This window comes from Sebastes umbrosus, chromosome 3 (assembly GCF_015220745.1).
Source record: "Sebastes umbrosus isolate fSebUmb1 chromosome 3, fSebUmb1.pri, whole genome shotgun sequence".
In the NCBI taxonomy this organism is placed as follows: domain Eukaryota; kingdom Metazoa; phylum Chordata; class Actinopteri; order Perciformes; family Sebastidae; genus Sebastes; species Sebastes umbrosus.
Window position 1 is genome coordinate 30,356,771 of NC_051271.1, and position 17,031 is coordinate 30,373,801.

The following is a 17,031-nucleotide window of genomic DNA, read 5'->3' on the forward strand; positions in this document are numbered from 1 at the left end:
AATTATATCAGTAATTAATTTATATTTCTGTATGACACAGATTAAAGGTAATAATTATAGTTAGAATAATTATAAATAATAATAATTATAGTTAGAGAAATTTAGGAAAATGTAATTAGAGTATATGTATGGCTCAATAAGGAAGCTGGTTAATAATTAATAATTGACTTATGGAGAAGGGGTGGGAATAATTAAGTTTATACTTCTTCTCACTCCTTTTCGAATATGTAAATCAAGGCATGAAGTGTTCGACAATTTATTTTTCTTACGCTTTTCATTGTATGTAAATACTACTTGTGTCTGACTGTCCACTTTTTGGTACGATCATTCTCTTTTTCTTTATTTTTTCTTTTATTTATTTTTTTGTATTCTACATGTTCGAAAAACATTTTGAAATGAAAATGAAAATGAAATGAAATGAAGAGATCCATTATGTATTCTGGGGTCAGGCCAAGTTGTGCTTTAAAAGTGAGTACTAAAATGTTAAAATGTATTCTAAATTGTAGGGGAAGCCAGAGCAATGACGCAGGACTGGTGTATTTATATCAGCCTGCCACTGAGCTGAGGCTCCTGTAGGGGGCGGCAGTGTGACGTAGAGGGAAGAAAACCACCATTTCAAACAACGAAGAAGAAGAGCAACACGTTGTGTATTTCCGGTTAGAAAACATGGCTCAAGGTTCAAAGAAGTTTAAAGCTCAGCGGCCAGGAGCCTCTAAGAAACACCAGAACAAGCCCAAAGGACCCAAGAAAGGAGGTATGTATTAAACATCTCTGCTGCTATTCAATGAACTGCTGAAAAAGGCGAGGAAACACTTTTTTTTAGTGAAATAGCATCAACATGTGACCTCCATGTAAACCGCTGACTCGTGTCTGCACTTAAAGCAGCTTATTGGATTAGCACTCAGTTTAGCTCTACTTCTATTTACTAAACATAGATATTTAAAGTCTGACGTGATGGATATTTGCTAAGGAAACTACTGAATATCTGCTATCTGGCTGTGTTTGCTCTGTGTATTATCTCAGGTACACCTAGTTTAAACTATTGCTGTCTCCCTGCAGCAAAGCCTTCATGAAGGCTATGATGTTTGTTTTTGGTGAAACTGTTAAATAGCAATTTTGTTATACTTAAGTGTATCTTTTATTCTGTGCACCCTGTTTATGTCAGTCACAAAATATTGGTAACACCACTCTAAAAGTAAACAACACTACAAACTAAACAACAGCCTCCAAAATGACCTCAAAGGATTTGTTGCAGGGCTGTGGTGGTAGATGATTTATGGAAGTTTTTATTGGACTTTATTAGTTGTAACTCACAGAAGACATTCCATAAATGTCTACCATAATCTGCAAATATTTCACTATCCACAAACATGTATTTTTGCAGAAATAGATGCACAAATGTGTAGATATCACTTTACATGTAAACCTTAAAATACATATTTTACATAGTAAGTTATGCATATTTGCAAATCGCCCTGTATTTTTGTGAATGTGAGTTTACACAACACAAATACAAAAATACATGTTTGTGGATAGTGAAATATTTGCAGATCATGGTACACATTTGTAGAATGTCTTCTGTGGGTTACAACTAATAAAGTCCGATAAAAACTTCCATATAGATTGCTTTAGTTTCAGCTTGATGTACACAACAAACTGGCCACTGGGTGTTTACTTTGTGGTCACAATCAAGATGAAAATAATGACCTTATTGGTTAAGTGATCATGTTAAAGGTCTTATTAATAACAGTTTTATGTTGACGAAATCTTTTTTAAAATAATTCATCCATAGAGCTTTTAGAAAGGTGCCATTTAAAAGTATCTCATTTAGGGATGCACAGATCTGACTTTTTCAGTCCTGATACAGATACCTGGGCTTTGGATATCAGTCTATACCAGGTACTGACATGATACCAGTGTTAATAATAATGAATTAATAAGCTGTATGCCTCACTGTGTGGAAGAGACCGGGATCATTCTTTTATGTGTAAGGCAACATCAGGCTTGACTTAAACATTGCTTTCCTCACTTTGTAAAACTAAATGTGACCAATAAATACATAGATATACATTTTTATTATTTTAATTATTAATATTTATTGTGAAAAAATAATGAATCATACACCAGCAACTTGGTAAGAAATCTTCAAAATTAGCAAAAATTACAATTTAAGGGTAAAGCTTTTTAATACAGCCACAAATTGGTCGAAACCTAAACAGGATTTGAAATTCCAGTATATAATGTATATAGAATATAAACATAGAAAAGAATTGAAAAGATCGGCCCCATTGTCGCCAATACCCGATCTAGCTTTTTGAGTCAGTATCGGCCCGATATCTGATCCGGTATTGGTGCATCCCTATTATGATTGTGAATTTATCATTTTAAAAATGTTTGCGGGTCCAAAATGAATGTTTTGTTTATCTCCTTGGAAGATATTTCTCGTTTGATTTCCACTTCTAACAAAGTGTTACATCTAGTGGCTGAATGTTATCAATGTTATCAATAGCACCTTTAAAACACAGTTTGATATGTTCAGGAAATGAAACAGCTAGACATTGTTGGGCAAGCCAGGGGAATATGTAGCAAATGTTACAGGAATATATTTTACTCCAAATGTATCCCAACAACAATGACACTATTCATGACGAGCACAGTTTAATAAGCAAGCAATGCTCTGATGTAGACAGATAAACTTTGGAGTGAGTCGGTTTGGGCTACAGAGGCAGTACCAAAGTAGATACTGTTTTCCGGCAATACAGGCAGCTTAGTATTCAGTGTATCTTTGCACAATGTAAAAAATGTCAAGCCTATCTGATTTAAGAGTCAAAGTAGGTTTTTATTATATTATGATTTTGGCATTTGGATATTTGACAATAATGTTGTTTTTCTTTTTTAAAGGAAGGATCATTGCACCCAAGAAGGCTGTGGTGGTTGAGCAACAGAAGCTGAAGAAGGTGAGGACACGTTTAACAAGAAGTGACAGTTTCTCTCAGCCCAACTCTCTTCAGTCTGATAGAAGAATCTAATAGTGAATTCATCCTTGAACTTGACTGATAACATGTCTTCCTCTGCTGCTCCCTGAAGGGTTTGGAGGTTGCCATCAGGAACAAGATCGAGCATGAGGTGACCCAGAAGGCGAGCTTATCCCTCCACAAGCCACTGAGTGTGGTTAAGGGGGCTGAAAAAAAGGACCGCCCAGGAGCAGCCCAGCCAGGAACCAGCTCCAAATAGGACAGGGACCTGAGGCTGAGCGTGCTAAATTTAAGGACTTAGTCATGGGGTCAGTGAACTGCACTGATCCCATGACTCAGGTTTAAGATACATGCCAGCTGCCCTGTTGTTTTTGATTCCTGAATGTTTCGGCCATAGAAATATTTTATTATTTTATTTCTGTCGTTTCGGCTGACTTTTTAGTTTTTCAGTGTACAAAGAAATGTAGAAAATCAGACAATGTATATATTCTGGAAATGATATGCGTCACTGGGACATGGGAGTTACATAAACCTCCACTAGGGGGCAGCATAGGACTTTATTGACTCTCATGGAGTTTCTGATTTATTTGCTTGTTTTTTGTTGTGAAAATTCTGATTGAAATCAACTTGAGAAACCATGAGTTTATCACCTTTGTGTTGTACCACCCCGAAACAGGTTTTGCATAATTCTATTGTATGATTGTACAGAAAACAATGAATAATCAGAATAAAAGAATATGAATCTTACACATGTGACTGTCAAGAATCCATTGAGATATGTTCATCACACTTTCCAAGTTATGGAGGACCACAAAAGTCACATAAATAGTAATAAAGCATTTATTTGATAACTAATTGTACAATAAAAATAGGCATTAATAAATTTGTTTACAATTATTGGTTAAATCTGAGGGGACATAGTGGGTGTCATCCAACTAAGAGGGTCTTGGAGGCTTGTTGGGAGAGGGGAAAGGTGAAGACAACAAGTTTTGGATGGATAGGCGAGGGCATATAGAACAAATGAAAATTCACAGGATTGAATTTAGTCCAGTTGTGTTGTGGCCTGAGAGACCGTACTGGATGCTGCAAAATGCTAATGTAGAAATGGAAATACTGAATATTAAACACAGAATTTAGACAGCAGATCTAGTCCAGGAGTATTACATCCACAGGTATAGGAAGTACAGTGATCATGTACAGATCTTTACAGATGGATCAAAGAATCCACAGACAGAAGCAACAGGGGCAGCAGTGATGATACCCAGCCACCAGATGTTGTTTAATAGGAGAACATCAGATTACTTGAGTGTGTATGCGGTTGAACTAGTTGCAATTCTGTTAGCATTGGAGTGGGCGGAGGATATGAGAGAAAGTAAAATACTCAACTGTATTGATTCAGTTTCATCACTGTCAAGCATTAAATCAGGAACATCCAAATACCACCATGACCTAGTGTATGAAATATTGTTCACATACTCAAGAATAACCAGACCGGGGAAGGACATAGTATTCATGTGGGTACCAGCACACTCAGGGATCCCAGGAAACGAGAAGGTAGATAAATTGGCAAAGGAGGCGGTCATGAAAGAACAGGTCGAAAGAAACATAAAACTTTCAAAATCGGAGGGAAAAAGCATCGTCTGGAGGGAGGTCAACAAACAGTGGCAGCAGCACTGGGATAGGGAGTCCAAAGAGAGACATTTATACAAAATACAAAATAAAGTAGGAGGGTTAAGAAGTCATGGTAAAAACAGAAAAGAACAGGTTATAAGTAACAGACTAAGAATTGGGCACTGCCAACTGAACAGCTCACTGCATATTATTGGAAAACACCCTTTTGGTCACTATATTTATGGAATGTTAGGTCATGGAGATAGTTGAACACAAACTTACTTCATGCATAAAGTATGAATATACACAGAGTATGTTAGCAGGTTTGCAGAGGTTGGCACCAGTGGAGAATAGGGTGGAGGATTTGCTTGGATGCAGGGACACGGTGGGGGGAGAGAGGTGATCTTTAGGTTTCTGATCAACACTGGATTAATTAAGAGACTGTAGTAGAGTAGAGTAGGGGTAGTGGACGGATAAAACCAGGAGGAAGCAGCAATGCAACACAAAGGATGCCAGCTGCCGTAAAACACCAAAGAAGAAGAAGAAGAAGATTGGCTGGCGTGCGTGTGCACGCCAGCCAATGTGAAGCCAATTGTGACCCCGGGAGGAAATCGAGAGAGGGCAATGAAAAACGAGTCTCCCGGGAAAATGGTTGTCAAGTATGACTGCAGCTCCCCTGACAAAGTACGTAGTGTTGCATGCAGTTTGCATACAACTGGGACACATATACTTCATCATAACTTTTTGCCTTGAACTTTGACCCTCTTGCTAATATATGCGCTGCGCAGAGGATTGTTGGTCAGAATAGCCAAAAAAGCATGCTGACTACTGACTACTACTGCAAAATGCGACCGGATGTAGTAGAACATCCTGCTTTGTCCGAATTCGCATACTATGCACTACAAACCCAGTAGGCTACGTGTACTATCGTTCAACAAACTTTTCGGACGCACTGAGTAATTTATGTCGTCACTTCCTGAGAGCCTCCTTGCCGGTTGGAGGCGTGTAACCGTTGGTAACCCATGTCAACCTTGTGACAAAAACAACGGTTTGTGAGAATCAAAGTCTGAATTATTACACCTCGCAAAGTAACAAAACGTAAACTAACAGTTAAATTGAAGTGTTATTGATGTTACAGAGCTGTCTGTCAACGTTTTTTATGACTGTTTTCGTTACTACCACATTGCATTGCAGGATATTAATACCGCCGTAGTGTCCAGCGTTGAATACTGTAATATTTCATCGGAAATAGTTAATTTGCATACTATTGGTTTCATACTAAGGTTTTGGACCGACTAAAATATCTCACATACTGTTTTAGCGTACTAAATAGCATGTTAGTATGGAGTTTTGGACGCACCCTAAATCTTTTTCTGGCATACTAAATAGTATGGTAGTATGGGTATTGGAGCACACAGATGAACATGACTGTTATCATCATTTCACAAATACAAATACTTTAAAGTCTAATTCATCATACTGAAAAGACGTGACAGCACAGGGCATCCCGAGCAGATGTTTATTTAACCACAACAGCCTGTGTTTCTAACGGTTTGAACCGTCAGGGTCCCTCAACTGGTTCATCCTCCAACGTCTTCTTCTCTTTCTCAATTTGGGGCCATTCGTCTACAGAGGCTTCAGACGCCTGAGGAGAGGACAGTCAGATGAGCAGCAGCAGGAGTTAGACTGCTTGTTCGTTTAAATAACCGGCTGGTTGGTTGATTGATTTCACGATTCATTCATTTTGATCTCACCTGATCAAATTCACCACCTCTGGCCATCTTCACTACATCAGCATCCTCATTGTACTCTGACAAGTCCTGTAAGGAGAGAGAGAGAGCTCTGTGTCACGGTTCAGTATCAGTTGTGGAACAAGTGTTAAGATCTTTTACTTAAGTAAAAGTAGCAATACTACAGTGTAAAAATACTTTGTTACAAGTAAAAGTCCTGCATTACTTACTTAAGTAAAAGTACAAAAGTATTAGCATCAAAATATACTTAAAGTATAAAAATTAAAAGTGCTTATTATGCAGAATGGTCCATTTCAGCATAATATATATTATTGCATTATAATTAGTGATGCATGTGTTCATCACTTTAATGTTGCAGCAGGTAAAGGTGGAGCTAAGTTTAAGTACTTTATATACTGCTGGGTAACTTAACCTGTGATAATACATCATAATGTATTAGTTGATTTATTTATTTTCTATTAATAATCTGACTAAAACTGTCAAATGAATGTAATGGATTAAAAGGACAATATTTGCTTTCAAATTTGAGTGGAGTAAACAAAGTAACATTTAATGTAAATACTCACGTTAAGTACAAGTACTGTACCTCATAATTGTACTTAAGTTCAGTACTTGAGCAAATGTATTTAGTTACATTCCACCACTGGTATTTATCCTAATGGAGATGATGCAATGAATGTGAAACTGGCTTGTGTGAGAGTGAATGAATGGGGGAAGTGAAAAGCCTTTGAATGATGGAAATACAGAAATATTAACTAACCATGTCATCTTCATCCTCATCCTCATCCTCATCCTCATCCTCATATGCAGCTGCCATTCCCTCCATCTCCAAGCTCGACCTGAGAGGAGAAAAAATAAGTTGTACAGGTTAAGTTTGTTAAAGGTGCAGTTGTAAACATTCCTACAGTCCTATAGCATAAAATTAATGTAATATACTGTAAGCCTATCTACACATGGTGCTGTAGCTATCACTGAGGTCATTGTAACATCATATTTACATTTGACATTTTCTGACAAAAAAACAGGATTTGAGTATTTGTCCGCCAGAGAATCCTGAGTATTTCACATTAACATCATCATAGCAAGATAATGTGAATATGATAATCGGAGTCTTTCATTTTTTTTTTAAATTTTCCCTCCACATTCACGTTTAGTGAATAAATAAATAGTGCTATGAGAAAGAACAGCTGACACTGCGTTTTTTCCTCACTAACTGACGACCAAGAGATACCACATGATACCAATGTTGTTTTACTATTGGCTCACAAGCCTTGTTAGAAGTGGGAACCAAACGTCAGACATCTTCCTCTGAGATAAACAAAACATTCATTTCGGACCAGCCAACATTTTAAAAACGATTAATTTACAAGCATATATATATATTTATTTTTTTTTCAGGAAAAGCCATACTTTTATTCTTCACTTTTCTAATGGCTCTGTGGATGTATTATTATTATTATTTTTAAATATTTGTCTACATAAAAACGTCAATAAGCCCTTTAAATAGAGATATAACTCACACAGACTTCTCTCCATACTGCCTTTGCCCTGAAACAAGAGTAAAAAAACATTAATTCTCAGAATCAATGAGGAGGTAGCCACACCAGCTAAAAACAGGACTCTGAAACTCACTGAACATCGCTCCAACGCAACAACAAATGGAGACCAGGAGAACCAGGGCTGTGAAGCATCCAAAGACAACTGCCACCGTCAAGACGGGGAGACGATTCAGCACTGGAGGACGATGAAAGAGAGATGAAACCAGCTCTCACCTGTCACAAGGATGTTTTACTTCAACCAATCAGTGGATCAACAGTATACCTTCTTTATCCAGATACAGCCTCTTGCTGCTTATGGCGGTGGTGTTGTCAAAGCGGTCTGACACTTCACAGTGGTACGTTCCAGCGCTGCTGCTCCCTACAGACAGCAGGAGTATAGACTGTTCTGGAGGCTGGTTGACCACGTGGTAGAAGCTTCCTCGCTCGTGTAGGAGGGTTTTGTTGAGGAACCACCGGTACCGTGGAAGAGACCCCTTCGCTGTCTTGCAGTAGAACCTCACGCTGATCACAGCGTAGTTTTCTCCAACGTCATAGTCGTAATGCATCATCACAGGCCCACCAACCGGGACTGTTGGAGATCGGAAAGAGACAAACATTAAAAGAAAGTAGTGTGCACCACAGTGTTCTGTCAGCAGTCTCAAACAATTCACATACCAACTTCTAGGGGGATCAATTGACTGTATTCGATCTGGTCTCCATTGTTTGCCTGGCACTGCAGCCATCCCAAGTGCTGGCCCAAGATCAGCGGAACCTTAAACATGGCGTTTCTCTCTCCAACCGTCGTATTGGCAACAAATTCGGTCCTGTTGTATAGTGAAAAGGTGACAGGCGGAGTCCCTTTTGTTGACTGACAGCTGATCACGGCAGAATAGTTGTGGGAATCTTCCTTTAACACGGTGAAGGAAATGTCTGGGATTGACACCACGTCTGAGGGAGTAAGATTTAGGAGAATGTTATTTTCTTCATAGAAACCATGTCATATCTATGAAATTCGAACCTGAGAGTTTATTACCAACAGCCGACCTTTGACTGTGATTACTACAAAGCTGCTGGCGTTGAAGACGGTTTTGTTGAAGCGGTTGGTGGCGACACACTCGTAGGAGCCGCTGTCTCTAGAAGTAGTTCTGAGGGTGACACAGATCATCATTTCAATACCTTTCCTGTTACTCATTCAGTAAAAATGAGCAATGGCCTCCATGACAAAGGACAGTGTTGGACAGATGTTTGTTCAGGAGTCATAGAACACAGGAACTTGCTTAATCAAGAGATGCAACAAGGCTACACTTTCAAGCATTTTTCTGTTTTTTGTCTGTTTTATAGCGTCTCTTTAGTTCAACTTTTTTGTTTTTGGTTGCAGCAGTTTCCGGTACATAACTCTCAAATAATTTTAGATTTCTGTTTGTCTATGGATTAAACACACAAAATACAACATGTTATTAGTGTGCTTTAGAGGCTGTATTTCTTTAACTTCCCTTACCAAAATGAAGTTTATTCCAGTGTGCTATTGGTATACTTTCAGTTTACTTTTTATGTACTTATCAGAGATATACTTAACAAAAGTATACTTAAGGATACTTGGCTCATACTGACAAGTATACTTACTAGTACCATTGCAACCACCTAGCAGCACCCCACCAACCACTTAGCAACCACCCAATATGGCCCTAGTTTTATGTACACAGAATAGTTAACATTACCAAATAAAACTGCTCACAACACCATGGCAACCTAATAATGCAGCTGTCTAGACTCAGAGACGATCTCAATGGGATTCCACTGACCTGTTGATCCAGAGACGGTCATCTGCAGCATGGTGGAGAGGAGACTGAGAGACAGGCTGACCATTCAGCATCCACTTGTAGGACACATAATTCCCAGCGGTGAGTTTACAGCCTAGCTCCAGTGTCTTCCCCTCAAAGAACTCCACTGGACCTGAACTGACGTCAATCTCTGCACCTTTCACTGGTTCTGCAGGACAGACACAGCAACACACTGAGATACTTTCAAACCAAGAATCATTCTTATTGGAAAAATCCTCTTGTTAAGGAAGTAAAAAACATGGCATGGTGTCCAAATGGGATCTTACTGTTTGTTTTAGCCATGTTAGCAGTGTGGCTCTGTGGATGGCAATGTTGTTCTGTCTGGCGGTCTTTCACTTCGGACTATTGGATGGTCATGTAATTTTGCACAGACATGTGTGTTCCCCAGAGGATGAATCCTACTGACTTTGATGATCCCTTGACTGACCCAACATCAATTTACAGGTACATCATGATACCATTGTTTTTGATATCAGTTATGGAAGCATTGTGATTTTGTTGTGTTTAGCAAATGGCTGGGTGGCTAATGGACAGAAAATAAGGGGCATTTTATTAAGGTGTCCGAGTATTCATTGTAGGTGCCTGCGTTCAATTTCCACAATGCTGATGTAATATTTTGGGATCCCTTTCTTTTGTTCTTTCCTTTATTCAACCAGATAAAAGTGTCATTGGGATTAAAATCTGTTTTTCAAAGGAGATTTGGCCCAGAAGCAGTGAAACAATTATAAATGTAACACAGACAACATGCCCAAGCCAAGAAAAATGTCACCTCATGAAAACTTGTCCTTTGAGAAACATTTTTCTCTTTAACAAAACGCCCATATCGCTCGATCATACTGTTACAGAGAAGAAGCCATGTACATTTGATAAACAACATAACCCTGGTAATAAAGAGACTCACCAATAACCTTCAGGTAGTGTGTGTTGCTGACAGTGGGCTCTATGTTGGAGTTGTTCTGTGCCTTGGCCACACACTCCAGGCTGCCCTCATGTTCAGGTTTGATGGACTTGGGGATTATTGCAACTTCACCATTCAGGGAACTGTACTCGCCCAACAACTTGTCACGGTTACCTTCCCTAGAAAAGGTCGATGATTAGAGGGATTGCCATTATCATTACTAAATGCATTTTCATGCAGTGGTTAGATTTAACGTGAACACATACTCACTTGTATAACTGCAGCAGGATAGGTTCATTTTCCGGGTAGATTTTCAGTTCACACCGAAAATCTACAACAGATTTCACCAAAGCCTCTGAAGGGCTAAAAAGTTCTGGACGCCCCAGAACTGACTGACCTGTCAAGAAATAGAATCAAACAAAACAAAACTGCACTCAACAAAAACAACCAGGAGCTACAAAATTGTACTAATTGACTAAACACACACTAACAACACTGAACTTACTGCTCGCCTCGCTACAGTAGCACACCCCTGAAGAGAGTGAAAATAAATTAAACAGTTTACAAGAGTAAACTTTAGTAAGTGTACTGCAGTGCAGTTTGTGTTGAGTATCTTACCCAGTATGACCACAGAGAGGGAAGCAAACATTCTTGAAGAAAAATTATATATATATATACTTCAAAGTGATACGCTACGCTGTATAAAGCAGGAATTTTGACAGTTTTGAATGGAGGGTCGAAGTACTGTGGGTGAAAAAAATGCATACGCACTTAGAAACATGTGCAAATAGCTGATAGCGTTACCCCACACCTCCCTGCAGTACCCGCCCTCGTACCATCATATGATGAAGTCATTCACTCAGTGGTGTTATGTTCTATTTTGAAAAATGTGAATATCAAAACAATATAAGGCATCTTGAAGATGTGAGGGTGTAATCAAGCATCATTTATTTCATCGGTTTAATTAAAAAAACAACAAAATATCACTTAAAATTATCATTTTTATTTGCAAACACATGACAGTATACCGTAGTTTTGCTTCAACTATAACCTCTCACTCTTTTTAAGTGAATGTTTCTTATAAGCAACTTGAAGTCATAAATGCCGTACCTGCAGAACAACAAAATACAGCTGCAGATTTAAAATGAATTTATGAACAATTTGCATGAAGATGTGGTCGGTTTGTTGAGAGGTGCAGGTTCCTCCTGTGTCACACTGTGATCTCTACGGTCTAAATTGGAGAGAGAGAACAGTCATGGTGTCTTCTTGTTTATACCTGGATCACATTGTTCCTCATATTATATCACTTCATGTCAGCATACAGAGATAGTCAATAAAGTTTAATTCTAAGAATCATTTTTGTCCATTCTTAAAGAGTTGATTTTGTCTTATAAAGATATAAAGTTTCTGGAGGACAATAACACTTTATTTTACAGGTCCGCAGTTTCCTAATAATTTCTTAGAAGTGTCCAGAAACATTGTAATTTTTTTATTTTACTGTAGTTACTTGTGTTGAGTTTCTAAGCATTTTTTTTTATTATTTTCCAGAGGAATTTCCTTGAAAGACATATATTTTGAATTGTATGCTTGTCTGTGGACACATTTAACAATGTTGCATATTATGTAGGCCTGCTGTGCACTGACTTAAAAACTCTCTAGGTTATGGGTGAAAATATTTGGATTTTTCTAATAATTTCCCAATTATTTCCTCAGGAGATTCCTGGTGAAAAGTATTCAAATTTGTACTAATAATAGGGGAAAAAGCCACAACATTCAATTCATTTTCCATTGATTATTTCCAATTAACTGCCATTGTAACATTGAGAGTCTTTTCAGTAGAAATGCAAAACTATCAAATATATGAAATTTGTTTACAGGCAATCATAACATTCAAAATAAAGTTTTGAACCAGTGAATAATAAGTTAGTATTTACTGTGGTTTAAATGGAGCTTGGAAATGCCTATTTTCTCTATGATTAGTACCATGTGTAGTTCTTTCCAGAAGACGTCTGAGGGAGTTAATGGGAAATCGGGAATTGACAGACCCTTGAAATAGAGCGTTAACTGCAAGTGCACTGATTAAACACTGTGTCCATTTTTCATATACTGTAATTAGTACCAAATTGCATAGTCTTTCCCAGTAACTTTACGGTTACATATCAGCTCCTTTCTAAGAAATTATAGGAAACTATGGGGCCTGTAAAGTAAAACATTACAATCATTGAGTTTATATAAGGTGTTGTGCAGGCCTGTATACCTGATTCTGAACGTCATAGTCTGTCAACGTAAATGTATCCTCCTGTTTGCCTCCTGACTGGGACGTGGGTGCAGGCAGAGGAAGTGTATCAGGACTGGGACAGGAAGACACAAACACTGGGTGAACAGGTTGATCTGAGTTACAGAGCAATAAACTTTCTGAAGTCCATAAAGATAAAGCTTACTTTGTTGTAGCAATGTAGGAATTAGCTGTGAAAGAAATGAGAGGTGGAGACATGAGAACAATTCATATTAATTCAGTTAAACATTTCCAGTCAATTGATTTCTCCCTCACACACACACACACGGACACACACGCACGCACACACACACACACACACACACACACACACACACACACACACACACACACACACACACACACACACACACACACACACACCTTGCTTGTGGTCAAACATGTTGCACACACAGCCTACACCCACTGCCAACGTCAGGAAAAGGAAGCAGCAGAACGCTATGGTCAGGACCTCTATGGTGTTAAAGAAAACCTCTGTGGAAGAGAGGGCAAGTGAAGTGTTACATACTGTAGAGACAGCATACAAGGCATTTAGGTGCTCAATGTCCAGAGCATTAATATAGCAGCAAACAACTAATGTCTATGTAAAGATATAGAGGAGTAATGTCTGCCTGAGCAGAGAACTAAGTCGCTCTCCCTCTGTGTGTGTTGTAATCTTCTCCTCGCTTTGTTTACATAGCCGAGCCGGACGCGCGTGCCTTTCGTGCATCTGCGTCACTGCGTGCATGTGAGCGTTCCCCAACTGGCTAGCTCACGGCCGCCACTCTGCACTGCTCTCATACGCCGTTTACAGCTGATAACACTGTCCCGACCAACAGCGCCGTTGCGGAAGCGTAGCACCCACCCACCGTCACAGCTGTCGCCATTGTTGAGAGCCGTGCGGTGGCAATAGAAACACTCCAAATCTCGCATTTAGCGCTTTAAAATATCGCCTATAATATGTGCTTTTTACTTGGTGGTGTTTCAGTGGAAGATGTTGCTCGAGGCATGGAGTTACGGATCCTCACTGATCAACAGTAATAATGGTAATAATAATAATAATTTATAAAAAGGCACATGGGAAATGTTGCAGGTGCAGGAATGAACCCCTTAAACCCAGAAATGAGTTAGCATTTTAGCACCTCTGGTTCCCTCGTCTGGAAGTCAATGGGCTTTTTGAAAGGGTTTTTAGTTAGATGCCTGAAATAAGGTTTGTGGTTAACACAAGCTGAAGAGATTTTAACGTTTTGTTCTACGACATAAAATACGTCAGTAAATATCCCACTCGTGTTTTAAAAAAGGCGGATGCTAACAAGTGGCTAAATGAGACTACTGAACGTCATTAGGCCAACTTGTCCGCCTTTACAGCCTCGTTGTTTATACACGGTTCATGCGACCATTGTGTAGTTTGTTTATCGCCTAACGTTAGCGTTATACTTCTGGCGGTTGCGTTCACACTTCAAAAATCATAAAAGTGGTGTTCATTGAAGATTGTCTTGCTGAACAAAATGTGTAAGTATCATAAACGTTTGTTTGCTACCGAGTTTATTTTCTGCAATAACCCAAAACCCAATGGAAAAATCCTGTTGGCTTCTAACTTCCGGGTTGGCCTACAAAAAATACGTCATCTCTGCACCACTCTATCGGCTACGTAGCTGGAGTCAGCAGCTGGTTAGCTTAGTTTGGCATAAAGACTGGAAACAGGGGCGGTAGCCTGGCTCTGTCCAAAGATAACAAACTCCAGCTACTAGCACCTCTAAAGCTCGCTGAATAACACGTTACATCTGCTTTGTTTAACCTGTACAACAAATTGTCGAGTAAAAAAGAAGAAGTGTAAAAATGATTTCTTGACCAGGAGCCTTAAGAGTCACCTGGCCAAGACAACGGCATAACCCCTGTAAAAAAAACATGTTTCTACACTTTGTTTGTATGGATTAAAGAACAAGTGAGCTTTAGAGGTGCTGGCAGGCAGATTTTGTGACCTTTAGTCCGAGCCTGGCTAGCTGTTTCCTCCCCGTTTCCAGTCTTGATAATGATAAACTAAGCTAACCAGCAGCTGGTGGTAGCTTATTTACCGCACAAACAAGAGAATGTCAAACTATTCCTTCAAGATTACTTTTACTGGACAAGTCTTGATCTTTTCACCTGCGACTCGGACCAGCACGGCTTCACTCTCCACCCAGGGCCCAGAGTCATTGTAGCTGTCCCTGACCCTGCAGCGGTAATACCCAGACTGCTCTGGGCCGAGCTGGGCCAGAACGAGGGTTCGTCTGAGGTCAGTCAGGGCGTAGTGAGACAGGACGGGCTGAGTATGGGAGTCCACATGTGTCTCAGAGGGAAGGACAGAGTCGTTCAAGAGCCAGGAGACGTAAGGGAAAGTTCCTCTGCTGAGTTGACAGCTCAGCCTGGCGGCGGCCAGTCTGGAGTCAGCGCTGTAGAGATATTCAACCTCCACTTTCACATCACCTCCGACTGGGACTGGACGAACGAGGGGGGAGGAGAACGATAGAAAGATTAACAAAGAGTGGAAAGAAATCACAGAAAGACATATTTCCTTCACATGTCGGTGTAGCTCATACCCACTTCCAGAGTCACAGGCTCACTCATAAACTCCTGCACATCAGTAATCACCCAACATCGAGCCACACCCATGTCCTGCCCGGGTACCATGGTGACGGGGAACCAGGCAGCGAGGGATTCAGTAGCCGTGACAGATCCCACTAATTTGTCATCTAGTGAAAGAGAGATGTTGACCGGAGGACTCCCTCTTGTTGACCAGCAAGTCACATTGCCACGGAGACTGGCTCCCTCTTTGAAGATGGAGAAAGAGATTCTTGGTTTTGAAACGTAGACTGGTGAAGGAATAAAGAGATGGGGTCAGGGAGGATACAGTACATGTTAAGCTGCAATGAAACAAATCCAACCAAGGTTTTTTTTTGTTGACACATACCTTTGACCATCACCTGGACCTCAAAGCTGCTGGAAAACCTCCTGGTGCCCTGCACCCAGGACCAAGCCATACAAGAATAGTACCCAGCATGCTCTGGAGTCACCTTCTCCATCACCAGCTTGTTCCCAGTGAGGTGAAGGAGGGGAGAGGTTGAAGATGTTACTTCCTTCCTGTTGAAAAACCAGGTGTAGGAAAGGTGGGAGCCCTTTGAGACGTTGCAGCTCAGTTCGATGCGTGAGCCCTCGTACGCGATTGGGGGGAAGGGTTCAGAGGTCAACCTGGTGTTTGATGCTGGAGCTAGAGGTTAGGCAATGATAGATGGTTGAGAAGGAGAGAGAGAGAGAGAGAGAGAGAGAGAGAGAGAGAGAGAGAGAGAGAGAGAGAGAGAGAGAGAGAGGTCACGTCGGGGATTGACTGTCTCCAGTAAAATAATAAACTCTAACAGGATGAATGCTTTCTCTGTCTCGTTGTGTCTTTCACTTACTGACTACAGTCAGCTTCATGGTGTTGCTGACTCCTGTGCTTCCTCCTGGTGTCGTCGCCTGGCAGTGGTATGAACCCTCCGATGTTGCAGCAACCTTCAGGTAGAATGAGGCGGGTTGGTCCCCTTCGAGATCAGCGACTGTGTCGATCAGGACACCGCCGTCCCCCATCAGCTCGTAGGTGACCGGCAGAGAGGAGTCAGGTACAATACATCGGAAAGCCACCCTGGAGCCGATGTAAGCCCTGTCAGGACCAGTCAGCACTGGGCGAAGAGAAATCGATCCACCTGAAGAAAGGCATGAAACACTGGGAGTTTGGGTGAGCCCTGAAATTTACCCCTAACAAGTTTTAAAGAAAGCAGATACAGGCAACCAAATTATTTTTTTTCAGGTCATGAATAATATCTGAAAAGTTCTGAACCAGCGAAAGATCTCTCAGCCAGCTGAGCTCCATATCTGAAGCTCCACTTACTTATATTGATGAACAAACTCGCCAGAGCTGAAAAAAAAGTCAACAACACATAGCAGTAAGAATATTAATCCATTAAATCATTTAATCATGTCGCCATTTTAAACCAATTTTCACCAACTCACCCAAAATTGGCAGCAAATTAAGAGTCTGTAGGTGCTCCATAACAGAGCTCTAAATTTATCTTTGACATGGTTTCTCGATAGCTCCCTTCAGTGTGTGTGTGTGTGTGTGTGTGTGT

The 17,031-nt window shown here is 40.2% G+C and overlaps 2 protein-coding genes across 2 annotated transcripts; one reads left to right on the forward strand and one right to left on the reverse strand.

The window, feature by feature from the left end:
* The first annotated feature begins 580 nt into the window (after nt 1–580).
* c3h19orf53 (chromosome 3 C19orf53 homolog) lies at nt 581–3,726 on the forward strand. The gene is made up of 3 exons (XM_037764349.1): nt 581–754; nt 2,902–2,957; nt 3,088–3,726. The coding sequence occupies exons 1-3, from the start codon at nt 667–669 to the stop codon at nt 3,232–3,234; spliced, it is 291 nt and encodes a 96-aa protein (XP_037620277.1). The 5' UTR covers nt 581–666; the 3' UTR covers nt 3,235–3,726.
* A 2,365-nt stretch (nt 3,727–6,091) lies between these two features.
* Nucleotides 6,092–17,006, reverse strand: LOC119484933. The gene is made up of 23 exons (XM_037764115.1): nt 16,916–17,006; nt 16,794–16,820; nt 16,324–16,608; nt 15,840–16,136; nt 15,469–15,741; nt 15,035–15,367; nt 13,274–13,384; nt 13,056–13,080; nt 12,872–12,965; nt 11,829–11,845; nt 11,666–11,724; nt 11,120–11,146; nt 10,885–11,011; nt 10,618–10,793; nt 9,678–9,864; nt 8,920–9,020; nt 8,551–8,823; nt 8,159–8,464; nt 7,970–8,071; nt 7,858–7,885; nt 7,098–7,176; nt 6,341–6,406; nt 6,092–6,231 (listed from the first exon to the last, which is right to left on the reverse strand). The coding sequence occupies exons 1-23, from the start codon at nt 16,953–16,955 to the stop codon at nt 6,148–6,150; spliced, it is 3,117 nt and encodes a 1,038-aa protein (XP_037620043.1). The 5' UTR covers nt 16,956–17,006; the 3' UTR covers nt 6,092–6,147.
* Between the last annotated feature and the right edge of the window lie 25 nt (nt 17,007–17,031).